We start from the raw sequence: 26,866 nt of genomic DNA, 5'->3' as shown, positions 1-26,866 counted from the left end.
CTGGAGCCAAGACCAGTAGAACACCATGCTTATAAATCAGAAGAAACAACCAAGTACAGAACCCTATAATGAAAATATTGTCCATTCACCGTTAGAAACACACACGAAGAAACTTTTAATGCAATTATAAACTTGATATTTGTTGAATTTCAAAACAAAACAAGGAGCAAGAATGACCCTGCTAGAAACTTAAATTTATGTAAATTATATATCTTTTCATATAATTTTTTGAGATTTATCTAACCTAAACTTACGAAAGAATTTTGAAAAAACTAAATTTTAAAATTTTAATTTTTTTAATATTATTTTTATAATTTTTTTTTTGTGTAAAGAGTTCAACTATTTGCTAATTCTTAGTCATGTGAATCATAATTTATAGTCATTGAATAAAATGGAAAATAATAGTACTTAATTACATAGTTGCTAATAGAGGAGTAGAACAAATTTACGGTAGATGAGAATAAAAGAGAATGAAAAATATGAACATATACATAAAATTTCTAATGACATATTGAAAGTAATTGTATTTCATGAATATGATATTTATAACACAGTTAGAGTATTTTTATTGATTGATCATGTTATATAAGGTCTGAGTCAAACATCTAATTGGTTCATTTTAAATTATTTAGAGGATATTTTGTATATATTCTATATAAAGAAAAGAAACAATCAAATCTATTTTTTGATTCAATAGAAGTTAAAAGAGGAGAATAAGATCTACACTAACGAGAGATATGTAAAAAGTAGGTCTGATTACGCTTATTTTTAATCCTAAATAGAATGGAACAACACAAAGATTTGTATGTAAATATAACATCTATTTAAATACTCTCAAATAACATCTTCTTATAATAAAAATGTATATAACCCTATTCTAGTCTATTCCAGTATAAAATAAATTTATAACCATGTAATCGACTCAATCATTAGATTATATATTATAAGTTTATAACCTTAACTCATTTTCATTTTGAGCATAATAGATTTACTAATTCTTTAATTTCATTTAGTAAGATAAGAGTTGAACTAAGAAATAAATTTTAAAAAGTAAAAAAAGTATATGAGTAATTTCAATAATAAGGTTTTTATTTTTTATTTTTAGCTATTTGATCTTAATAAATAATTTACAATATTTAGAAACTTTTAAAAAGATATTTTTATTTTATTTCATACAACGAATGAAAGGACGTTAAACCTACATGAGTTATTTATACATTTGAAATTCATATTTCAAATAATTTTTTATACATATACACAAATTTATCTTGTATAATAAACTACTTTAAAATGAGCTCTTTTTGTATTTAGTTGAATTTTAAAAAATAAATAAAAAATTTATTAAAATTCTGCATTCAACAATCTTTAATATTGTTTTACTTTATAAAACCTTAAAATCAATAATAAAAAATTTAAACTATGTTCAGTAAAACGAGGCAAAAACTGTGAGTTTCAAACTTCTACCCCGTAGACTTGTCAATGAAAGTTTATAGATGAATAAATAACTTAATTAAATTGTTTAATAAACTAATTTTTTAGTTAGTTGATCTATATTAAATGACTTAAAAAGACATATAATATTAAAATTACATATAACTTATTTTAATATATTTTATTAATAAAAATAATATTATGGGGTTTAAAAAATAACTTAATTTTTTTTAAAATTATTAATTTTAATATATTATATCAATAAAGATGATATGAATTGATTTAAATAATTTATTTCTCAAATTTTAAAGTATTATTTATTTAATTAATTTATTTTTGTACAACAAAATATATTATTAACTATTAGCATACTGCATTTTAATAGTGTAAATGATAAATTATTTTTTTTTAAAAATAAACGATAAGAATATAATAAAAGTACTATTAGCTTCTTCTGACGAGCTAAAAACTTTAAATAAATTTTAAAAAATTAATTTTTTTTATTTTGTATTTACTAAACTGCTCTAGTAACTTATTAACTAAGCTCCTAGATAAGTGATAAGCTATCTTCACTAAACATGGTATTAGTATTCTGAGTCTATGACATTAAAAATGGCGATTAAATAAAAGTTCAGTCAGTCTACAATTAGGGGAAGATGTAGTAAAACATGTAACTGTGTCCTTCCCTGGTACTTAATAAAAGATCATGAAGTACAAGCACAATGTCCAAGGGAAACAAAACAATTTCCACAGAAACTTCTCTGTCAATGGCAACAAGTCTTCACCAAAGCATAAAAAAATAGTTAACCATCCAATTCCATGCAACATATTTGGTTTATTGCCAAAATAGAGTTTCACTGGTGAGAAATTCTCTTAATGGCGTTTACTTTGGCTTTCCGGATTGGCCTTCTTTACACTACGGAAAACATCTTGCATTAATCGTTCATGCTCCTTCAACATGTCATCAATGTTCCCACCTGGAGGCACCAATGGTCCAGAGCAGTGGATCCTATTTCTCTTTGGCACAAAACCCTGAAACCACAATCAAATCCAAGTAACAAAAAATTAAAATACTTCTATTCATGCCAATAAATTTTTTATAACTAATAAGCAAATTAAAACACTGTTTATTATATAATATTTTATTAGCTTAAAGATATTTTTACTTCTTATATTTCTATGAAAATTTAATTTTAGACTCAATTTTTTAGTTTTAGTTCCTGATTTTTTGAAGTTAACACTTATGGTCACATCAATTCTGATATAAGATTATTCTAGTTTATGGAGAAATTTACACACGACATATGAACATAAAAGGTTGTTCTTTACCATCACGGGTTCTATAGCAGACATTCCTGGTTCCTTTTTAACTGAAGATATAGATAAATCTGCTGCTGCATGATTTAGATGAGACCTCTGTGTCCGCAACTGTGAATTCATTATTGTTGATTCTGGTTTCTTACTCAATGAGGATGGTCCTGTGGTACTATTGAACATCAATGAAGTAGAATGTTCATAGTCATTTTGTAGACTAATCCTGCTTGGCTCACCCTTGCCATGAGATCCACCATCCTCTTCGGATTGATATTTAAGACGAGACCCTTTTGTATTTGACTTGGCCTATCAATGTTAAAGTAGCCATTAGGATTGAACAAAATTGTAAATGATAATATGAACATGGATATTATTTATATTTGTACAAACATACCTGCACGAATATATCTCCCTTAGCATTATATTCTGGTGTTTCTAGTACTTTGGTATCTCCTGTTCCTCTTAAAACAGATACTGGTCCACGTCCTTTAATAGCTTCAGTATTTTTCCTGATTAAAAAAATAAAATTAGTTCTATGAGTGTAAATGATACTTCTAAGTTCTCACTATAGCATTAAATGTAAAAAGAAAATTTAAAGATAATCTTTTATGGGTTTTGTTATCATCATAGGTTGAGTTTAAGTATTTAAAAATATATTTATTAAATTAAAGTTAGAAAAGTACAATAAATACCCTTTTTTAATAAAATTTCATTATTGTTGGTTATTTAAATTCAACTCAAAAGGCTGAAGTTAACAATTTTCTTCTTTTACAGGAAAACCTTTTGGATGCAAATTACTGTTTTAACAAAAGTTTGAGCTTTAACTAAAGTATGTATCTTCATTCATATAGTTTTGGTCCTTGTTATCATGCAGAGTGATGTTTCATACATGCTTTTTATGAGAGATGTTTAGTCCTACCATGTTTCCACCAAGGAAGATGGTACTAATGACTAATGAGACAAAAATCACTAAGACAATTAAATCTACTTAAAAAGAGAGAGAAGGGTGTATATTTTGTATTTTTATTCGACATAAAAAAAACTGACAATGAGATCTTCAATAAATAGGGGAATTAAACCCATAATACCTCACAGATTCCTTTTCTCGACGCCTGGCATCAAACTCCTTGCTTGGTGGAAATTTCGGTAAACTCGATGGATCACAAGGTAAGGGGTTTGTAGTGAAGAACTGTCAAATATCCAACATGAACACCATCAGTTTGAAAAATTAGTGAAAAAATGCCTAGAAGTATATAAGAAGAAGAAAAAGGCAGTTGGGCTCTAAAAAAAAAATCAAAACTCAGAAAGAGACTTTCTAATGATAAAAACAATTCATGATAAATTTAATCACAAAAAATTGGATTTCATAAATTTCACTTAATAAAGAATGTAGACATTAGACAGAAAGATTATTTGTTCAAAATTAACTTTATTAGATTAAGTATAATGGAGGTAAACAAAGTAACTCTTTTCATTGAATCCTTAACCAGAGAAGTAACAATCGAGAACATATCACACTATAAATTTTAAGCAACTAAATTAAAAGCAATATTTGGTATGCTTGATTGAAATTGGGAAGAACCAAGTTTTGTGCAGAATTGGATATCATACCAGATAAACCAGAGTCTTGTTTTTCTCTAGATTTAAGCATCGTAATAGAATTAATTGCCATGCAAAGTATGCTTGAGAAAAATGAATAAAAGAGTGCTCAGAATTACCTCACTGTTAAGTGCGGAAGTTGCGGATCCTCGATCTTCTGGTTGTATTGCAAGAAGCTTATCAACAAGAGCTAATGCCGCAGGAGAAATTTTTTTAAATGTATCAGCAACTTTGCGGTTATAAGGTTGTTGTGGCTTAAAACTTGTTGCATGAGGAAATTTTGTTCTCTGCCAATAATCTTCAGATGGAGAACCACAAAGTTTAAAAATCTTGTGCACTTGTTCCACCTGGATATATTAAATCATTCTTAATGTAAGTTACAATTCTTTGCCCGTGCTTAGTTAATAGTAATGGAGATTGTGTGTGCAAGAAACAACAAAATGTTGTCCCTTCACATAAATAGCAATAACTCAACATAACAACTAATTTATGAAACATATTACAACAAAAATTGCCTAATTTGCAAGAATCATATTGGTTCATGAAAAGTACCTCTGTTCTTCCTGGCATGATAGGCTTGCCCACTTGCAATTCTGCTAGAATGCAACCAGCACTCCACAAGTCAATTGCAGCTCCATACTCAGTAGCACCTAGCAAAAGCTCAGGTGCCCTATACCACAGAGTCACCACACGGCTAGTTAATGGCTGCTTTTTAGAAGGATCATAAACTGTTGCAAGACCAAAATCTCCAATCTTAAGATTTCCATCTTGGTCAATCAGAAGATTTGAACCCTTGATGTCACGGTGCAACACACCCCTACTATGACAGTGTTCAAGCCCACGAAGCAATTGCTGCATGTAACATTTGATCTGCAAAGCCAACAAATCAATAATTTAATACCATATGCAGCTACATTCTACAACCCTTTCGCTAAACAAGTTGCAATTTTCTAACTTCTATAAGATTTGCCAATCTATCAATAGCCAATCAGCTATTGTATAAACTACTACATCTACATATATTTCTTAACCGCAATCTGACTAAAATATGTTAGAAAAAAGAACAACTAATTTAAAAGTTCTTTCTTATGCGTGAACATGCTTGATATGTACCTGTGGTTCAGTGAACTTCACACCATGTATTGCTGCTAACCCAGCAAGATCATGCTCCATGTATTCAAAAACAAGGTACAAACTGGTGGATGTTCTTGAAGTGACAATACCCTCAAGCTTCATGACATTAGGATGGTCAAGTTGACGCAAAATATAGATTTCCCTTGCCATGAAACGGACACTTTCAGCTTCTGTGCTCGAAAAGCGAACCTTTTTCAAAGCCACAATTTTACCAGTCTCAAGGTCGCGGGCCTTATGCACACTGCTATAAGCCCCTTGTCCAATCTGCACATAGAGCACTCACTTGAATGTGAATTAATTAAAAGCATTTTGAAATAAAAGGGGTCCCAAATAAGAAGTGATATTAGAAACTAACTTGGTCTAATTTTTCAAAAGAGTCTGCACGTCGAGGCACCCACCCTTTGATGGCTTCTGCTGCCACTGAAGATAACCATGATGGCCATGCAGCATCAACATGTTCTCCTCCAAAATGTGGCACGCTAAGTATTCTACTCATTAGTGGCTTTCTTTCACCTACACAAGATCTCATTGTCATGCATTTCTTGTGCTGGCTTTTTGTGGTGGCATCTAAATGGTTGCTTTTGTCCTCTGATGGCACTTGGTTAGACGCCCTAATTACTTGTGAGCATGCCTTAGTCAAACGGGGCACTGAACCCTTAATGCTACCACCATCGAACTCAGCAGTTGACACAATAGGAGCAACCAATTGTGCTGAAGACTTGTTCAACTCTTTTTCTTTCTCATATTCATCAACTTTGTCTTTTCTCGAGGATGATTTTGAGCATATGCACCCCATTTTCTCAAGTTTTACAAAAAGGGTGCTACTTCAATCAATCAATTAATAAATCACTGCTTTTTGTTGTGAAAGTTATTATGGTTTTGCAACTGGGTACACTTGTACCCAGAAGTTCCCACCCTTCTAATTCTTATAATCAAGTAGCCATTTACCGTGAAAACTTGTGTTGAGTGTCCATTATTGAGAACAAAGACGATCATAACACTGGAGAATCCACCTCACAAAATCAATGGTCCAATGTATGTCAATTGACTTATTTCCCACGTGAGAATCCAAAAAATGGATGTTGCAGATTCGGAAAGTAGCTTTGAAAATTCAATAATTTGTACCTCCCCAGATTGGAGAATCATATTATGAGTCAAACACAAAATGGCTGAAGATTTTGAAAATCAAGTGCTCTCTCTATAAATGAATACAATATAATTACAGAAGAGCAAACAAGGGTGGGAATCATAAACCAAAGGGTTGTTAATTCAACTGAAAGGGTATAGATGAAAAAGAATGCAAGGAAAAATGCTCAAATTCCTTGGCCTTTTTGAGGGAACATAAAGCTAAAGGTGTGACAATAATTTCCTGCAATGAACACAGGTCACAGCAACAACGTGGGAGATTTTTCTTCTTTATTTGTTCAAATCAAAGAAAAATAAGGATCCAAAAAAACGATTTTGATCGTTGTTTTGTTGTGTAACAAAGCAAATGAGGAAATTGAAGGGAAGGAGGGACATTAATGGAAAATTGTGAAAAAAAAAGGTTATTTGATTATGGGTGTAATTTTCAGAAAAATGGTTGGAGGGAAAGAAACAGAGGAGAAATTTGCGGTGTGTGCGTGAGAATTGCGAAAATCCGTGTGTTCCAGATTGACACTTATCATCTTCCCTTCCTATATTACCTATGTAATCATTCTCCATGTCATAACCATATTGCCTCGTAATAATAACAAAATTCTTACTCATCAAGCAACAAAAACTTTAATCTCATCAAAATTAATTAAATTTATTCATTTTTACCAAATTAACTCTAATTAATCAATTTTAATATTTTGGACATAAGCCACTCTTTCTTATAAAAAATCAAGTTTAATATTTATTATAAAGTATGATTATCTCCTTTTCTTACCGTATGCGCAAAAATACAACAAAACAAGAAACTCAATTTCCATTATTTATATAACTATCTCTTTTATTTAAAACAATGCCGTTTAGAAAAATCTAGAACAACCCTCTATTAGATGATGCTCGGTGGTGGTTTAATGTAAATTAATTTCACTAATTAAATTTAGTTTTTTAAGTTAATCAAATTGGTGCAAACCAATAAGAAGTCCTGAACATAGAAATTCATAGTATGTCCTTTCAATATTACCAACTTAGTTTGTTGAAAAACATTTATGCTACAGTGAAACGATGTATCAACGTGCCAAATAATTATATTCCTCTCATAAGTTAGATGTAGACAAATATTTTTAGAATATGTTTTGGAAGAGGGTTTTTGGAGGAGAAGGAAGGAGAGAGCTTATTTTTATATTTTAAATAAATATATTTAAAATTAATAATTTTTAACAATAAAAATATAAATTAATAAAATAACAAAAACTTAATGTATTAATGATATATTTGTCATCTTAAATAATATATAATTCTTTTAATATAAAATTAAAAAAAAAATCTTCTTCTCCTTTCTCCTTCAAAAATTCTCTCCCAAACATACCATGTTAATAAATGTTGCAAGAGTATAAGTTAGCAAATCAATAATATTTTTTTAAAAAAATTACAATGAAACTTTGGTGTCATTAAATAAGTGTCCTTGGTTTTGTAGAGGAGAGACGAAATTAATTATTACAACTTCAGATACAAAAGAGGCTAAGTGAAGGTGTCTATGACATGTAGATTCCATTTCACACAACATATGGAGCGAGTGTAAATGTAAACAGCAAAGATAATTGATTCAGGCTGCAGCAAAATCCAAACCAAACTTCCATTCGTCACAAAATGAGCCTTCTTCACATCCACGTGTGTTAACACCTCTTTCTTTCTATTGCATGTTCAACCAACCCAACCCACTACATGTCAAACTCTCTTCTCTCTTATCTATCACTATGCTTCTCATCCATCTTACTGTAGCTCTACTAATACCCATTTCAGCTTTTCATTGAAGCTATGGACTTTCTCAATTTTGTGCTTAACTTGTTGGTCCCTCCAGCTAGTTTGATCATGCTAGCTTTCTCATGGCCAACACTTTGTTTCCTCAATGCTTGTGAATGGCTTTATAACACTATATATGGTGAAGATATGGATAATAAAGTGGTCATAATTACTGGAGCTTCTTCAGGCATAGGAGAGGCAAGTTCTCTTATTGTTTAATTCATCTAAGTTTCCTTAATATGTTTTGTTTGCTTGGTGAAGGAAAAAATAGGAAAAACTAAAGAGCACTTATGTGTTAATATGGTTTGGTATTGCAGCAAATTGCATATGAGTATGCTTTAAGGAGAGCAAATTTAATGTTGGTGGCACGCAGAGAGCACAGGCTAAGAGGGATTGCAGAGAATGCAAGGCGAATGGGTGCAAGACATGTTATGATTATGGCAGCAGATGTTGTCAAGGAAGATGATTGTAGAAGATTTGTCACTGAAACCATCAATGCCTATGGCCGTGGTATGTTTTGTTGTGCACTTACATGGCACGCCACCTTTCACATCATCATTCAATATTCTTCATATTGCATATCAATTAATTGTCCAAATTTATATTGTTACCATTAATTTGATTGACATTTAAATAATCTTGTAACTCTTTCAACAAAGAAAATTTTGTTGGGTAAAAAACAATTAGAAAAAGGGTGGCAAAATTTACACCTTGACATTCCTTTTATTTATTTTCCCATGGTCTTGGTTTGTTTTTGTTTTTGTCTTTCGGGAGTGCAGTAGATCATCTTGTGAATACAGTGAGTTTGGGACATACATTTTGCTTTGAAGAAGTTACAGACACATCAGTTTTCCCTGTTCTCCTGGTAAGAAGTCCAATTTGCCAAATTGAAATTTCAGTTGTGATAGAACTCTAATTTGCCAACTATTTCTAATTCTTTGAAAATAAAAAGAAAAAGATTATATTATGAGATAATATGGTCTTCAAATATGTGCTTTCTCAGGATATTAATTTTTGGGGGAATGTTTATCCAACATTTGTGGCTATTCCTTATCTTCGTCAAAGCTGTGGTCGGATTATTATAAATGCATCAGTTGAAAGTTGGTTACCTTTGCCGAGGATGAGTTTATATGCTGTAAGTATGCATGCAATTAAGTTTAACATTATCTGTATGCATGCAATTAAGTTTAACATTATCTGTCCTCTTTAAAAAAGGAAAAAATAGTGAAAAGAACTCTTGAAATTAATCAAATTGATAAATGGTTAAAAATAGTGAAAACAAGAATAACCAAGATGAATTTGGAGACAAGGAGAATATTACTTTCCATTAATTGTAATACCATCACTAAGCAAAAAAGGATTAAAAAAGAAAAGAGAAGGGAAGATAAGCAGATGAGGGAGGCCAAAAATCAATTAATAAACAATGAGGAAATACAAGCAATAAACTGTACCATGTCAAGGACATAAATATATTGATTAAAGAATTAAAAAAACTTGCATTTAGTTCAATTTAAGCTAGTCATTTTGTTAATTTAACTTTGTTGTTCTTTTGGTCTCTGACATTCTATTCTCTGCATGCAAGGCTGCAAAGGCCGCTTTAGTGAACTTCTATGAGACGCTGAGATTTGAATTGAAAGATGAGGTTGGGGTAACGATAGCAACACATGGTTGGATTGGAAGTGAAATGACGAGAGGCAAGTTCATGCTAGAGGAGGGTGCAGAGATGCAGTGGAAGGAAGAAAGAGAAGTAAGTCTAGATGGTATTCGAAAAATGCATGGTCTTTTACTCAATGATACTTCCAAATAGTACCAACACTCACCATTTTTGCTATGTTGATAAACAATGTTAGTTGGATATTTGACATATACTACCATCAAATTATGCAATGTTTGATGGAATCACTTTATGGCTTATTATTGATAGTTATAATCAATGATTTTGTTAACTTCAGTCTATAAGGATGAGTTTTTTTTATTGAAACAGCATAACACATTTACTGTATTGAACTTATAAAATTATGATAAATACTTTTTTTAATAAAATCTTATTATTAAGGGATGAGATTAACATTTTCCTTTTATTATTGATTAAGGTGCATGTGACGGGTGGACCAGTAGGGGAGTTTGCAAGGTTGATTGTATCAGGGGCATGTAGAGGTGATGCATATGTGAAGTTTCCTAGTTGGTATGATGTGTTCTTACTATACAGGGTGTTTGCTCCTAGTGTTCTTAACTGGGTATTCAGGTTACTCATTTCGCCACAAGGGACAAGAAGAACTTCTTCTTATGTAGGGACTGGAAGACCCTTGGATGCTGTGGGTATGGGAACTTCTCCTACACACACTGCCATGGTTCCACTTACTTTCTCTGGCCAGTTGAGTCACCAAATGCAGCACAAGCTCGATTAATTCAAACATTCTCTGGAAATTAAGCTGTCTACTTTTCTACCTGTTTTCTTTAATTTGTATCATTGCATTCTTGCTATAAGCATGCTTTGTGGACCTATTGCCATGTTGTTGGGTTTGTGTAAAACACGAAAATAAACTTTTGTTGATTACCTAAATCCTGTCTCTTGCATGTCATCCAAATTCTTCATTTGAATGTTGATGTATTAGTATGTGCTATACACATTGTAATTAATATCATGATTTGTAAGAGATAGGCAAGATAAATAAAACTCATTGCCTAAACATTCCTAAATTTTAAATATTTTGGATTCCCACTTCACATACTATAATAATATTTGGGATTCACATGAACCACTAGATTGCATGAAAAAAATCAACTATTCGTAATATAATCAATATAGATATATTGTAAGTTTTTAATAAAAATTGCTTATTTATAATCTCTTGATAAATACCTCAAGCCATTTGTTAGAAAAAACTTATAAAATAGTCAGCAACTACTTTAAACGACCTAGTAAACCTAACAATGACAACACATGTATGTGCAACGTAAGTCACGGATACAACATTAAATTTCCTTTGGTATAAAGTGGTAGGGTACGATAGTTCTGATTTTGATGGAAAGAAAGAGTTCTAATTTGGTAAATTTAGTGCAATGGTGCATCAGCAACCAAGCTCTACTAGCCGGAAAGGTTCTTCACGCTCAAATTTTCCGTCTTTCCCTTTTCTCAGACACCTTTCTCTCTAACAACCTCATCGAACTGTATTCCAAGTGCGATTACATTGCCCATGCCTACCACGTGTTCGATAAAATACCTCAAAAGAACATCTTTTCCTGGAACGCCATTTTGGCTGCATATTGCAAAGCCAGCAATTTGCGAAACGCGTGTCGTTTGTTCCTGCAAATGCCTGAAAGGAACACCGTGTCATTGAACACCATAATTAGCACCATGGTTCGGTGTGGCTATGAACGCCAGGCCTTGGATACCTACGATTCAATGCTGCTAGAAGGAGTTAAACCCTCCCATATAACATTTGCTACTGTTTTTAGTGCATGTGGTGCTTTAATGGATGCTGATTGTGGAAGGAGAAATCATGGGCTTGTGGTCAAGGCTGGTTTTGAGAGTAATATATATGTGGTCAATACTCTTTTGTGCATGTATGCTAAGTGTGGGCTTAATGGGGATGCAATTCGTGTTTTTCGGGACATTCCTGAGCCTAATGAAGTTACTTTTACTACAATGATGAGTGGATTAGCGCAGACAAATCAAGTTAAGGAAGCTTCAGAATTGTTTAGACTCATGTTGAGAAAAGGGGTTCATGTTGACTCTGTCTCATTGTCCAGCATATTGGGTGTCTGTGCAAAAGGCGGATTCGGGGAAAGAGATATTGGTTCCTGTGATCACTGTCATGGCTTCTCAATGAATGCACAAGGAAAACAAGTACACACTCTCTCAATTAAACTGGGATTTGAGAGAGACCTCCATTTAAGCAATTCCTTGCTTGATATGTATGCAAAAGTTGGGGACATGGATAGTGCTGAGAAGTTTTTTGTTAATTTGAATCAGCGCAGTGTTGTTTCTTGGAATATAATGATAGCTGGGTATGGGAACAGATGCAACAGTGAGAAAGCTGCAGAGTATCTTCAGAGAATGCAGTGTTGCGGATATGAACCAGATGATATTACTTATGTTAATATGCTGGCAGCATGTGTCAAGTCTGGGGATGTTAAAACTGGTCGTCAAATATTTGACTGTATGCCTTGCCCGAGTTTGACTTCATGGAATGCTATACTGTCAGGTTATAACCAGAATGCAGATCACAAAGAGGCAGTTAAACTGTTTAGGAAAATGCAGTTTCAATGCCAACATGCCGATCGAACTACTTTGGCTGTTATCCTCAGTTCATGTGCTGAATTGGGACTTGTTGAGGCTGGAAAGCAGGTTCATGCAGTATCTCAAAAGTTTGGATTTTATGATGATGTGTATGTCGCTAGTAGTCTTATTAATGTGTACTCAAAATGTGGGAAAATGGAGCTGTCTAAGCATGTATTCAGTAAACTGCCTGAGCTAGATGTTGTTTGTTGGAACTCAATGTTAGCAGGGTTCTCAATCAATTCTCTTGAACAAGATGCTCTGTCTTTCTTTAAGCAGATGCGACAACTTGGCTTTTTTCCTTCTGAGTTTTCTTTTGCCACCATAACAAGTTCTTGTGCAAAACTTTCTTCTTTATTTCAAGGTCAACAGATTCATGCTCAGATCATAAAAGATGGTTTTGTAGATGACATATTTGTGGGGAGTTCCATCACAGAAATGTATTGTAAATGTGGGGATGTAGTTGGTGCCAGATGTTTTTTTGATAGGATGCCTGGTAAAAATACTGTTACATGGAATGAAATGATACACGGTTATGCACAGAATGGATATGGTCACGAGGCTCTATGTCTTTATAATGACATGATTTCATCTGGTGAGAAACCTGATGATATCACATTCGTGGCAGTTTTAACTGCTTGTAGCCACTCAGCATTGGTTGATGAAGGACTTGAAATATTCAATGCCATGCCTCAAAATTTTGGAGTTATGCCAAAGTTGGATCATTATACTTGTATCATAGATTGTCTGAGCCGAGCAGGGCGATTCCATGAAGTAGAAGTTATTTTAAATACCATACCATGCAAGGATGATGCAGTTGTATGGGAGGTTGTGCTAAGCTCATGCCGTGTTCATGCCAACTTAAGCTTAGCAAAGAGAGCTGCTGAGGAACTCCATCGACTGGACCCACAAAATCCTGCCTCTTATGTGCTTCTTGCTAACATGTATTCTTCTTTGGGAAGATGGGATGATGCACATGTTGTTAGAGAGCTAATGAGCAATAACCAGGTCCGTAAGGAACCTGGTTATAGCCAGAGCGAGTGCAAGAATGATATGCAAATTATTCTGCAAAACAACCAATAATCTTATATGACCAACTGTTAGTTATTTTACGAGAAATAAATACAACGGAGTTGTTAACAGCAGAGAACAAAATGTATTGAGGAAGAAAAAATTGTCTGTCATATATCAAAATAAAAAACATTACAAATTCTAAAGGTTAAAGGAAAACAACCACCAACTAACAACAAAAGAAAATAACCACCTACTAATAATGAGGTCCTATTATTATGTCATGATCAACAACATAAAAAGTACTACCAAACTGCATCCTAAGGAATACAAAAGTTTTAACTACTGAAATACAAAGCTAGGTGGACATGTTTCAGGCCTAAAGCAATTTCCTAACACTCTTCCTTTCTTTAGGAACTGCAAACTCCAATATTTTGTTTGAAGAACTCAAACTTACTGACCAGAAGAGGTTTAGTAAACATATCTACAACTTGGTTTTCTATTTTGTAGTCAACAAGAACAATAGCTCCACTTTTCTGCATTGCTTTTAAGAAGAACAACTTAATGTTAAAATGCTCAGTTTTGCCATGAAAGACAGGATTATGGGAAATAACTATTACAACTTGTTTATTAACAAAGATTTCTGTGCTTTCCTTCTGCTCCATGTTTAGATCAATTAAAATCTTCTTCTTCCACAAGGCTTGGTTGACAGCAGCTGAAATAGTCACAAATTTAGCTTCTGCTGTAGATTATGGGACGATTTTTTTGTTTTTTCAAGCTCCACGAAAAACACCTGACCCAAAACTAAAATAGTACCCTGAGGTACTCTTCATATCATCAATTGAGCTACCCCAATCACTGTCTGAGAAGCCTGTTAGCTTGAATTATGAAATCCACTTGAACTTGATGCCAAAATTGCAGGTGCCTTTGAGATATCTAATCACCCTTTTTGCAGCCTTGAGATACATTTCCCTTGAACAATGCATAAATCGAGACAAAATGCTTACAACATTTAAGATGTCAAGTCAAGTTGTTATAAGGTACATCAAGCTCCCAATCATGCTACTTAAATATGCTTGTTCTATCTTCTCGATTCCATCTTCCTTACAAAACCTTTTCTTTTGATTCATTGGAGTGCTCATTTCTTTGCATTTTTTAAGTTTAAATTTTTTTAAAATCTCCTTAGCATATTTCTTTTTACAAATGAGTCGTAATGTTCTCCTTGTTTGATCTCTATGCCAAGAAAGAAGACCATTAAACCAATATTTGCCATTTCAAATATCTCCATCATTTCTTTCTCAAACTTTTCCACAAGCTTTATGTTGTTTCCTGATACAAAGAGATCATCCATATAGAGTGAGATGATAAGAATGTAAGTTCCATCATACTTAACATACAATGTTGATTCAACTAAACTTTTGGCAAATCCTAAGTTTAGCAAATGTTCTTTAATTTTGCTATACCCTATCTTGGGGCTTGTTTCAACTCATAAAGCACCTTTTTTAGAAGATACACCTTGTCCTCTTCTCTTTTCCTTACAAAACCTTCAGATTGTTCAACATAAATTTTTTCATGCAAAACTCTATTTAAGAATGCCAATTTTACATCATTGATACACTTTCTAATTCATTTGAGCCGCTACAGCAAGCAACAACCTTATGGTTTGAGCATATCCTTTCACAACGAGTCTTGCCTTGTGTTTGTTGAAAGAACCGTTAGCATTGAGCTTGGTTTTGTACACTCTGATAGAGCCCAAATAGAAGCTGGGCCTGTGGAACCTTTGACCCAAATAGTTTAGGATGAAGGAGAATGATGGTTAGAGGAGAGAGGAAAATCTAGACTGTTATTTAGAATCTTGCGCTAGGAAAAAAAGGATCATTCGGTTATTTCTTGCTAATGCTAGGTTACTCTACTAGGAGCTAGGCTTTGGGTAGAGGAGGAGTCCTCCTTTTGTAATTTTCCATTTTCAATTTGGTCAATACAAGTTCCCTCTATTTTATCAACCTTTGTGTGTGATACTGTTGCTGTGAAACTAACTGTATTAAGTGGTCCGACCTGCCAGATTCCTTTTGTGTGGTGAATGCCACCAAAGAGAAAGGGAAAAGGTGTCAAACTCATCGGAGAAGGAGAATAAGTTGTGATGGATGCTAGGTTGGAAAACATGGAAGGAAAGCTAGGGTAGATGAGGACTTTCATTGAAGAGTTATGCCTTCAGGCAAACTAGAACCAGTGGTGATGGAGGAACTGAAGAAACAATTGGAGCAGCAATCGAAGCTTATGGAGATGATGTCTCAGAGTATGGAAAAAAGTCATCAAGAAGAAGAAGCTATGGGCTCTGTGGGTCCAAAGAAGAACGACCAGAATAGATGAGTGAAAGAAAACACGAGTTTTGAAGGAGGCTTGAAATCACTTGAGGGAGAAGCCTTGGACGAGTTCTGCCAGTCCATAAAAAAGAGAGAACTTCCACTGTTTAACGGCGAAGATCCTGCTAGCTAGATTACGCGAGTAGTGATTTACTTGTGTGTTCGGGAGACGAGCGATGCTGTCAAGGTGAGCTTGGCCCAACTGTGTATGGAGAGTGGAATGATTCACTTCTTCAATGCTCTGTTAAACGATTATGGAGAGCTAACGTGGGAGATTTTGAAACAAGAGCTCTTGGAGAGGTATGGAAGTCTCGGTGAAGAAAGTGTGTTTGAGCAACTGACTTCGATGAAGCAAATAGGCAACGTGGAGGAGGACATTCATCGATTTGAGTTTCTGATCGCACAGGTACCCCGTCTTCACGATGAGCAATACTTTGCTTATTTCGTCCATAGCTTATGGGATGAAATCAAGGCTCGCCTAAGAAGTTTGCATACGGCAAATTCACTCTCCAGAGGAAGGATGATGCACACTGCTAGGACAGTGGAGCTGGAAATTGCGAATTGAAATAAGGGATGGACTAGAAAAGGAGAAACGTGAACAAGAGGAGGATTTGTGTCGGGTTACAAAACCTAATTTGATGTTTCGTGGAGACCCGGTTCAAAACAATACAGCTCAAGAGGTGACACTAATGGGCCAAGCCCAGACACAAAAAACGAGGGTGGTGACTAAAACAGAAGTGGGTTCCAAGATCGTGGGTCCAAACATTTGGCCTAACAAGATCTATTGAATCAAAGGCAGCAAGGATTATGCTTCAAGTGCAGAGGGCCATATAGACCTCTTCACCAATGCCCTGTTAAGCAACTTTGTCTGATCCTTGTTGATGATGAGTTGCAACTCACTTGCGAAGAGGAAGGAGCCTTCGTTGGAGGTGAAGATATCGACGAGGAAGCCGATGGTGAATGCAGCGCCATTAGCCTATGTGGGCTGGAGGACTCAGGTCGTGATGCTCTCAGAATGATGAAGCTACAGGGACAAGTGAAGGGAATTCCTCTTTTCATCCTTGTGGACAGTGGGGCTACACATAATTTTATTTCGAAAAAGCTGGTGGAAGCTATGGGCTAGGAATGAAAAAACACTAGAGTTATCAGAATTTTGATGGGGGATGGTAATAGAACTGAGACAAAGGGCATTTGTAAAGAGGTGAAAATTGAGACCTTTTCTGGAAAAATTGATATTGACGCTTTTCTGCTTGAACTAGAAGACATAGATATGGTCCTAGGAATGATGTGGCTAGCCTCATTAGGGGATATGGTGATAAATTGGGACAAACAGGTCATGAGGATAAATACACCACAGGAACCTATGGTCCTGGAAGGAGTGCCACAAGGAGAGCTTCTCTTTGCATCCTTATGCTTCTTAAGAGAGGAAGTGCTGGAAAAGAAGACAATGGCTAGGAAGCAACAAGAGGTCCTTGATGAGGTTTTGGAGAAGTTCGAAGATGTGTTTCAAGAACCCAGAGGGTTGCCTCTAAAGAGGACAAGGGAACATGCAATTATGTTGAAAAGTGGCCAAGAGCCCATCAATATGAGGCCGTATCGTTACACATTCCATCAAAAGAACAAAATTGAGAGACAGGTAAGGAAATTTCTTGATATAGGGCATATCCGAAGGAGTCAGAGTGAGTATATCAGTCCTGTGATTTTAGTCAAGAAGAAGAACAATCAATGACAGATGTGTTTTGATTACAGGGCCCTTAACAAGGCCACTATTCTTGATAAGTTTCCTATTCCCGTCATAGAAGAGCTCCTGGATGAGTTGCATGGGGCAAGTTTTTTATTCAAGCTTGACCTGTAGTAAGGATATCATCAGGTGCGAATTAAGGAGGGGGACATCCACAAGACATCTTCAGAACCCACGAAGGACATTACGAATACTTGGTAATGCCTTTTGGGCTCATGAATGCTCTGTTAACCTTTCAATGATTAATGAATGAGATCTTTAGATCATTTTTGAGAAAAAGAGTGTTGGTTTTCTTCGATGACATCCTAGTGTATAATTGTGGATGGGATAAGCATATGAAGAAACTTGAGGCTGTATTGAAAGTCTTAAGGCGACAACAATTATTTGCCAATAAGGAAAATTGCAGTTTTGGACAAAGCACTATGGAGTATTTGGGGCTTGTAATCTCTGTTCAGGGAGTTGCTGAGGATCCCATGAAGGTGAAAAGTGTAATGGAGTGGCCCATTCCAACAAACGTTAAAGGAGTTAGAGGTTTTTTTGGGTTAACAGGATACTATCTTAAATCTATCAAATATTAAGGTAGGATAGCTAGACCTTTGATAGATTTAACAAAAAAAGATGGGTTTGGTTGGAATATGCAAGCTCAACGTACTTTTGACCAACTAAAGGAGAAAATCACTACTGCACCAATTTTGATGCTACCCAATTTTGAGAAAGAATTTGAGCTTGAATGTGATGCCTCTGGTATGGGGATTAGGGCCATCTTGATGCAAGAGAGGAGGCCAATAGCTTTCTTCAATAAAGCATTGGGTAGTAGGAATTTGGTTAAGTCAGCGTATGAGAAAGAATTGATGGTTGTTGCCCTTGCTATTCAACATTGGCGATCATATCTCTTAGTCAAGAGGTTTAAGGTCTTTTCGAATCAGAGGAGTTTGAAGCAATTGCTCTAACAACGGATCACCACAGGGAGTCAACAGAATTGGATAGCCAAGTTATTGGGATATGACTTTGAAATTGTGTATAAGCCCAAGCTGAAAAACAAGGGAGCATATGCCCTTTCAAGAAGCTTAGGAGAGGTTGAATTTAAGGTGTTAGAGTTTGAACTTATTTGGCTAGATTATCAAGAGCTATTGGCTGAGTTACATGCTAATGAGAAATGGAGAAAAGTTATAGAAGAGGTCAGCAAGGTAAGAGGACACATTCTAGTTTTACTTATAAGTGAAATGTCCTGTCAATCTCTGGATCAAGTGGATACAAGTCTCTAGGATTCAATTTGGTCATGCACTAGAAACTAACTATGAATAATGGAAAGAAGTAGCAAAAATGCAGAAAAATTCAGATGACAATTATGCAGAAAACTAATGTCTAAGTGCAGTAAAATGAAGCATTAACACTAAACAGCAAAAACAGAAAGAAGTTGTAAACTATAGCAAGAAAAAAGTAACACACATGCTCAAATTCTGCAGAATTATGCAGCAAAAACAGGGCAAAATATGCAGAAAAATGAAAAACAGAACACTAAAACAGAGTAACTAACAAGTTCAATGTAAAATTAACACCAAAGTCCCTGACAACGGCGTCAATTTGATGAAAGAAATTTTTCTCGTTTGCAAGAAAGATTTGTCGTTAACCTTCATCAAAATATGCAAAAAAATTTATGTAGTTTAGAATGCAAGCTTAGGTTGTCTCCAATGACTTTGGTTTGTAACATACATTGAACATGTAGTAAATATTTACTGTAAAAGCAATTAAAACAAGGGGGTTTTGTGTAATTTCAATTTTAATGCAAAGGCAAGTGATGAAATTAATGAGTCCCATCAATGAAATGTGCAATCCTTAGTTTGTTCATGTAATTCTATCCCTATCTCTCTCAAGATTCAATACTTTTTCTCTTCTTCTGAATTAGGGTAACTCAAAAAGCAAGAATTAACCTTAACGTCCCATACAAATTAAGCAATTTACATGGGCTCCAACTCTTTTCCCCAAGATTACGTAACCTTAGAAATTAACTTAGGATTAAGCAAACTAAGTTAAGAAATTCATTAAAACGAATTAGGGTTCATTAAGCAGTGTCCTTCTCATTCAACCATTAATTCAAGTCAAAGAGTTGAGAAATGTAAATTCATGAAGGAAAGGAAATTATATTGACATTCATACTCAGGAATTCAAGAATCCATGAACTCACTAAGGGTTACAAAAAAGTTTAGCCCTCCATAAGGATGAGTCTTACAAATTCAAGATGAAAACAAGGAAAATTCGACATAATCAATGCAAGAATTAAACGAAAATGAAGAGAAATTGTAAATCAAACCCTAAGATTGGCCTTGGCTGTCACCCAAGGATCCTAAGCTCTGCAAAATGCTCCCAAAGTGGCAAAATAATCTAAAATTATGTAAAAAGCTACGTACCCTAATTTCTCAAATCCTATTATAGTGCAGAAATTTTCACCCAAAGTAACTACTATGGTTTTATAGTGATAATGCGCAGTGTTCCATAGTAGTTACTATCGCTCCATAGTGGTTACGCACAAGTCCTGTGATTTGGGCCTCTCTGGAGCTATCACTTTGGCATCACAGTGATAACACGCAGTACTCCATAGTAGTTACTCTCGTCCCATAGTAGTTACGCATATGTCCTGTGCTTTTGGCCTCTCTAGAGTTGTCACTATGGTAACAGAGTAATAACTTTAGCTGCTCTAGAGTGTCTATTATGGTCCCAAAGTAAGCATGCGCAACACTTCTTCCAAATGGGTCTCTATAGTTGTCACTATGGGTTCATAGTGATCACTTTAGTCTGCTCTTCTGGACTTAGCTTGCTGTAGTGTTCACTATGGAATCCAAAGTGATCACTTTCATATCAAACTTTCTCAAATGCTGAAAATCCATGAAAAAAGTCTAGAAATTCCTGCACAATTATTCAAATGGTCAAAATTACAAACTATATCTATGTAAATCAATGTAAATTATCCAAGAATTAAGAAACTTATGATATTTGACCAAAATGATGTTTTTATGTTATTTACACTTCCTAAGTTCACTTTTTCTATTAAGAACCATCAAAATGACAAGTGAAAATCTAATAAAATGTGGATTCATCAATTGTCATACTTTTGGACTTCATTGCAGAAGTCCTTAATGGTGATAATGCCTGAGCCTCTTGTGTCAAACTACTGTGGTATTTCCTTGAATGTCAAAGCTATTTGCTCTTCTTCTAATGTATTGAGAGCAAAAATTTTCTCTTTTAATTTTATTTTAAAAAAATCCTGACTGGCTGCATCTCTCTAATCAAACCAAAAGTTGTCTTTGAAAGCAACTTTAAAACCTCTTTCAATCAATTGGTCAACATTCAGCAAATTTTTTTAAATTACAGGTGCAAAAAGGACATAAGGAATAAACTTTGTATTAGAATAACTTGTTATTGCAACAGTCCCCTTTCCTTTGACTGAAAGATAGTCACCATTACCTATTCTAACTTTGTTGATGTTGGTTGGCTTTAAATCCTTGAAGAGATCCTTGTCATTGATCATATGATTGGTGCAACCACTATTAATCAGCTAGCTTTCACTTACTTCACTGCCTGCAAAACGCATAAAGAGTTGATCCTCCTCCTAATCAGTAACTTTAGTTTCTTCATCTAGTTGTTGATTTTTATTCTTGCATATAACAACTTCATGCCCAAGTTGATTGTACTTGGTACAATTAGTATCAGGACTTCTCCAGCACTTGAATGGAGAATGACCTGTCTTGTTGCAATGCTTACATGGAGGATACTTTTCCCTTTCAACTTCTTGCTTTGCTTTTGTTCTTATTTTTCTTGTTTCTTCCACCATCTTCATGTTTGACATGCAAATTTTCCTCAACAAAGCCTTCCTTTCTCATTGCCCATTGTTGTTCTTGTGCCTGTAAGGAGTTCAGTACTCTGCCAAGGTAAACTTGGATAGAAACCTTGGTGTTTTCCAACGTGGTTATGGTGGCCTTAAACCTTTCAGGCACAGTAACCAAAATTTTTCCAACCATACGAGAATCATGAAATGCAGAACCAAATAGTCTTACTCTATTTGCCATGGTCAGAAATTTTTCTAAGTACTCCTTAATGGTTTCTGACTCCTTCTTCTTCTACAGTTCAAAGTCTCTAATGAGATTCATAACCTTTATGCCTTTGATTCTATCATCTCCTTCATATTTTGGTTTGAGAGAATCCCATTTGGCTTTGATTGACTGTAGAGACATGATTCAAGTGAAAATTGTTGGTGAAACTACTGCAAAAAGGCATGACTTTGCCTTATATTTTCTAGTTTTCCTATTATTGTGATTCCTTATTTGAGCCATTGTTAGGTTGCCGAGTAGCACAAGAACTTTATAGTCTTCTTCAATGGCCTCCATAGATCCAAAGCCTCTAAGTAAGCTTCTATTCGTATTCCCCAAGTTTCATAGTTGTCCCCATCAAACACCAATGAAGCTATTGAAGATAAACTTGCTTTGGTTGCTTCCATGGCTTGTCAAATTCACTCATTTATAGGTCCTTTAAGAAGAAGACTCTAATACCAAGTGTTAGTTATTTTATGAGAAATAAACAAAACAGACAAAGAACAAAATGTATTGAAGAAGAAAAAACTAAACTGTCATATATCAAAATTAGAAATATTACAATTTCTAAAGGTTAAAGGAAAATAACTCCCCACTAACAACAAAAGAAATTAACCACTTACTAACAATGAAATCCTATAATTATGCATGATCAAAAACATAAAAAAAACTGCCTAACTACATCCTAAGGAATAGAACAACAATTTTAACAACTGAACATGGACATGTTTCAGGCCTAAAGTAATTTCTTAACATCAACTAAGAAATAAGATCTCATTACAATGGTTGTTGAAATCAAATCACCTCTGCAGAGAACTTAAGAAGAGAGCTCTAGTTATAGAGAGAAATTACCACCAAGTTAACAATGGTTAAAACCACCGTTATTAAATTCTTATATTCTACTGAAATATGGTTGACATTTTTCCTAATAGTGCTATGACAACTATCAATAAAAATCATATTGGATGCTTACTAATAAACTACAATTTGATGCCAGATTAGATGACATTTTTAAAATGTGAGGTAGTAAAACATTTACTCCTATTGAAAATTTTCATGTAACACTTGAATTTCTATAGCATGAGAAATTACTGCCATGCTGATTTAGGAAGGCAGAGTCTTGAAACTACAAGTTTTACAACTTGAAGAGTCTTCTCATGAAGGACATATTGTGTCCTTTACGCTATAATACTATTGATGATTGACACCTTTCGTGTCTCTGTTATGTAGACACTCTCTATTGCAAGATATATGTATATTTTGATTGTTTGTGCATGTCAATTTTGTAAACTCTTTCATTTCTCGTAATGCAATGAAAATGTCAAATGGAAAAACATGCATAAAGGGGTAAGATAAGCTTATAAAATTTATTAAAAAAAAACTTCGAATAAACAAGAATCAAAGGATCTAGAGAGTATAGTCGAGAAATTACTAAAAAATTCTCAAACAAAAGATAATACTTTGATGAATTGAATATTTGAATATGTAATTCTCTGTTAAGTTGTAAGATATCTTGAAGACAAAATTGAGAAGAGATAGAAAAAAAATTTTAGAGTATGAAAAAGTGTACGTTGATTATACTAATTACAATTAATAATGTATAAAATAAATGATAACTAAAAATAAAAAATTAATATCTGAAATAACTAATATCTCTTATATAATAAGCTAATACATGACCATATAATACATTTCTACATGAATCTTAAAAAAAGAAAAAAACGAGACAATTTCTTATATGCTCTATGCCTATTATAACGTGGAAAAACGAACATTGGAATTATATAGAATATTCAATAATAAATAACAATGACTGCTCGGAGATGTGATTATGACATTCCATTGTAATAATGTTTACGCACTTTGCCATGGATATTGAAGAGCTGCTAAAATGCTGAAGGGTCTTGCACCTTTCTCTTTTTTACATTGTTTTCTATACTGTAATGGATTTTCTTGGATTATTTTTTATATATGATATTTAAAAATAACATATACAAAAATATAGAATTATGGAAAAATTACGAAAATGAAGAACTAAAAAATTATTATTGACATTTTTTTAAAAAAATGTTGAAGTTAAAAAACGACAATGGCTTATATATATATATATATATATATATATATATAAATTATATATTTTTAAAAAATTAGTTTTATAAAATTTTCTCCAAAATATGAAATTTGAAAAAATTACGAAAACATGATAACTCAAAAAGCTAAAAAACATCATTTGTGTTTTTTAATAAATAATAAAAAATTTTAAAATGCTAAAAAAATATTATTCGTAATATTTGAATTTATTTTTATTATAAAGTGGCCTTTGAAAATTTTTCATATTCCTGGATTTTTTTAAAAAGAAAATCCATATTTTGAAATTTAAAATTTTTCAAAAAAAAAAGAGGCAATTTTCCTTTCATATTACAGGGAGTAAAAAAGAAAGGTAGTGTCTACTCTCTTATCCATTCCTCTGTTTGGTTTTAGTGTTAAAATCACTTTTCCTTTTAAAATAGTGGTCTCTATTACGTTGATGTGATGAGCTTTTACAAAATTTATTTAATAGCAGTAAGGTCAAATTTTTTTTATTTATCAAAATAATGCAAATTTTTAAATTAGTTACCTAAATAATATCATTTGAAAAGTAACTACTAAAATAAGTGAATTAAACATAGTAAAATGCTGACAGATTTACTTGCAAGTTTAACACACACATGAAGAGGTACTTTGAGAGATAGTTCAATTGATTTTTCTATTATATAATTATTGTTTGTCAAGTGAAAAAAATGTTCTACGAGTTTGTTTGATTTAGTTTTGATTTTTAATTTTTAAAAATTATATTTTAAAATAATTTTATAAAACTGTTTTTAGAAAAATAAAATAAAATAAATTTTGTTTGATAATTTAATTTTTAAAACTATTTTTAGTTAGACTTTTTTTAGTTTTAGAAAAAAAAATAGAAAAACAAAAACAAAAATACCTAAATAGCAATTTTATTTTTCTGTTTTAAAAACTAAAAATAAAAATTAATTTTCAAAAATAATTTTTAAAACTTACATTAACAAGTAAGTTTTTCTATTTTTTTTAATTTTAAAAAATAAAAACTCTATTTAAAAAAAAACAAACAACCTCTAATTCTCTTTCTTTTGTTTTACACATTATAAATTAATACATGCTCAAATGTGTGCTACTTTTCAGTGTTACAATTTATATTTAAAATTGTTATTTTTCTTTTACCTTAATTGTATTTAAAATTTGAAATATAATTTTTCCTTTAATGATTTAAGTTTGAATTCTCCTATACAGTAATAGAAATTTACATTTAAATTTTAAATTTTATTTCCCTCTCAATTTTAAATATTGGTCAAGTAAAAATATAATTTTAAAATCAAACTCTAACGTGAACAAATAGTACACACCAGAATGTTCCACAAATCAAATTTTAATATGTAAAAAAGAAGAAGAGAAACATATTAAAATGTAACACTATACTACATGTGATACTTTATATAGCATCATGTATTTCTTTTTTAACTTAATATTTTTGAAACACAGTTAAATTTATATTTTAGTAATTAATTTATAAGATTTTATACTTTCAGAATAAGTTTGTAGAACTAAGATTTTATATTTCTGAAAATTAATTTATGAAATTATTAATTATTTAATTTAAAATTATTGACTATTTTTTAAAATAAATTTCTTTATTAAAATTTAACATAAAAATTGGAAAACTTATTTTATCATCAAAAAGGATATTTTGAAAATAATTATAAAAAAATTATAGAATGTGAAAAAAAAAAGAGTGCAAAAATGCAGTCCCCTTGATGTCTCAACATATCTCTTCACATGAAAATGGATCCGATGGCGAAGGCAAGGGCATGTTAATTTGCTTTGTCAGCGCTCTTATCTTTTATATTATGATTCAAGGAAAATTTTCAAAAGTCTCATTTTTGTGAATTATTTTCTAAGTATAAAACCTTAAAATTTTTATATATTTTTATAAAATTTTAACTATTATATAATATAAAAATAATTTTTACAATATCTTGTAAATTAAAAAAAACATTTTATATTTTTTATATAAAATAATTATGATTTTTTATTTTATATTAATAAATAACAATAAATTAGTAGTTTATTTAAATAAGATATAAATATTTTTTCATATTTAAGATATTAAAAGAATATAACCATTAATTTAAAAAGATATATAATATTTTTTTTTATAATAAATGGAGCTTAAAAGTCTAAAGACAAGCAAATGCTAAATACCAAGATGCTAAAAGCTTAAGGCATCTAAACTTAAAAAAGACAATAAACCAATTAGAGCCTTGTCAAAATAGAAAAACACCTCCTTATACCTAAGTCTTAATTTAACCAACTAATCTGCATATTGATTGACTTCTCTAAGAATATGGCTAAAACGAATGAATCTAATGTCTTTCAGCAAAGATCTAATCTCCCTAAGAACAAAAAAACGCAAATGATTGTTATTAGAAAAATTAACAATAAAGAATATAGATAATGATGATGGGTATTGAGCGGTGGTGTGAATATATGTGTAAATACATATAGATATGTATACGTTTGTATAATATGATTAAAAATAAATGTGGACTTGTGGTTAGATTGGAAATATAAGCTAAGTGTGTGTTGTAGGGATGTTCTTGCTGTAGTGAGTGAATTCTCGTTATAGCGAGAATGCCCTGGGAGAAGAGCATAAATATGTGGTGTTCTCACTATAGTGAGAAGGTACTGGGAGAAAGGAGTGATTATGTTGTGCTTTCGCTATAGTGAGACGCTCCTCACTGTAGCAAGAAGACAACATAGAGGGGAGGATTCTGGGTTGCAGTCTCACTATAGCGAGAGGGCCTCGCTGTAACAAGATTCTATATAAACCAGAGTGCAAAATCATCCGAGATTTTTGTTATAGCGAAAAAGGGTCTCACTGTAGCTAGAAATGTCTCGCTGTATC

At 32.8% G+C, this 26,866-nt stretch overlaps 3 protein-coding genes across 3 annotated transcripts; 2 read left to right on the top strand and 1 right to left on the bottom strand.

Annotated features, from left to right (window-relative positions):
* Positions 1–2,304: 2,304 nt before the first annotated feature.
* Positions 2,305–6,274, bottom strand: LOC113870165 (probable serine/threonine-protein kinase At1g54610). The gene is made up of 8 exons (XM_027506762.1): positions 5,834–6,274; positions 5,458–5,742; positions 4,897–5,214; positions 4,464–4,691; positions 3,834–3,934; positions 3,140–3,254; positions 2,761–3,051; positions 2,305–2,463 (listed from the first exon to the last, which is right to left on the bottom strand). The coding sequence occupies exons 1-8, from the start codon at positions 6,272–6,274 to the stop codon at positions 2,305–2,307; spliced, it is 1,938 nt and encodes a 645-aa protein (XP_027362563.1).
* Positions 6,275–8,427: 2,153 nt separating this feature from the next.
* On the top strand, positions 8,428–10,820 carry LOC113869922 (11-beta-hydroxysteroid dehydrogenase-like 5). Its single transcript, XM_027506452.1, has 6 exons — positions 8,428–8,625; positions 8,730–8,922; positions 9,192–9,277; positions 9,416–9,547; positions 9,995–10,159; positions 10,506–10,820. The coding sequence occupies exons 1-6, from the start codon at positions 8,428–8,430 to the stop codon at positions 10,818–10,820; spliced, it is 1,089 nt and encodes a 362-aa protein (XP_027362253.1).
* A 617-nt stretch (positions 10,821–11,437) lies between these two features.
* On the top strand, positions 11,438–13,777 carry LOC113870164 (pentatricopeptide repeat-containing protein At4g20770-like). Its single transcript, XM_027506761.1, has one exon. The coding sequence runs from the start codon at positions 11,438–11,440 to the stop codon at positions 13,775–13,777; it is 2,340 nt and encodes a 779-aa protein (XP_027362562.1).
* The last annotated feature ends 13,089 nt before the right edge of the window (positions 13,778–26,866 follow it).

Source organism: Abrus precatorius, unplaced genomic scaffold (assembly GCF_003935025.1).
Source record: "Abrus precatorius isolate BTA unplaced genomic scaffold, Abrus_2018 Scaffold6, whole genome shotgun sequence".
Lineage (NCBI taxonomy): Eukaryota > Viridiplantae > Streptophyta > Magnoliopsida > Fabales > Fabaceae > Abrus > Abrus precatorius.
The sequence above is the reverse complement of the archived record's forward strand: the minus strand, read 5'-3'. Positions and strand labels throughout refer to the sequence as shown.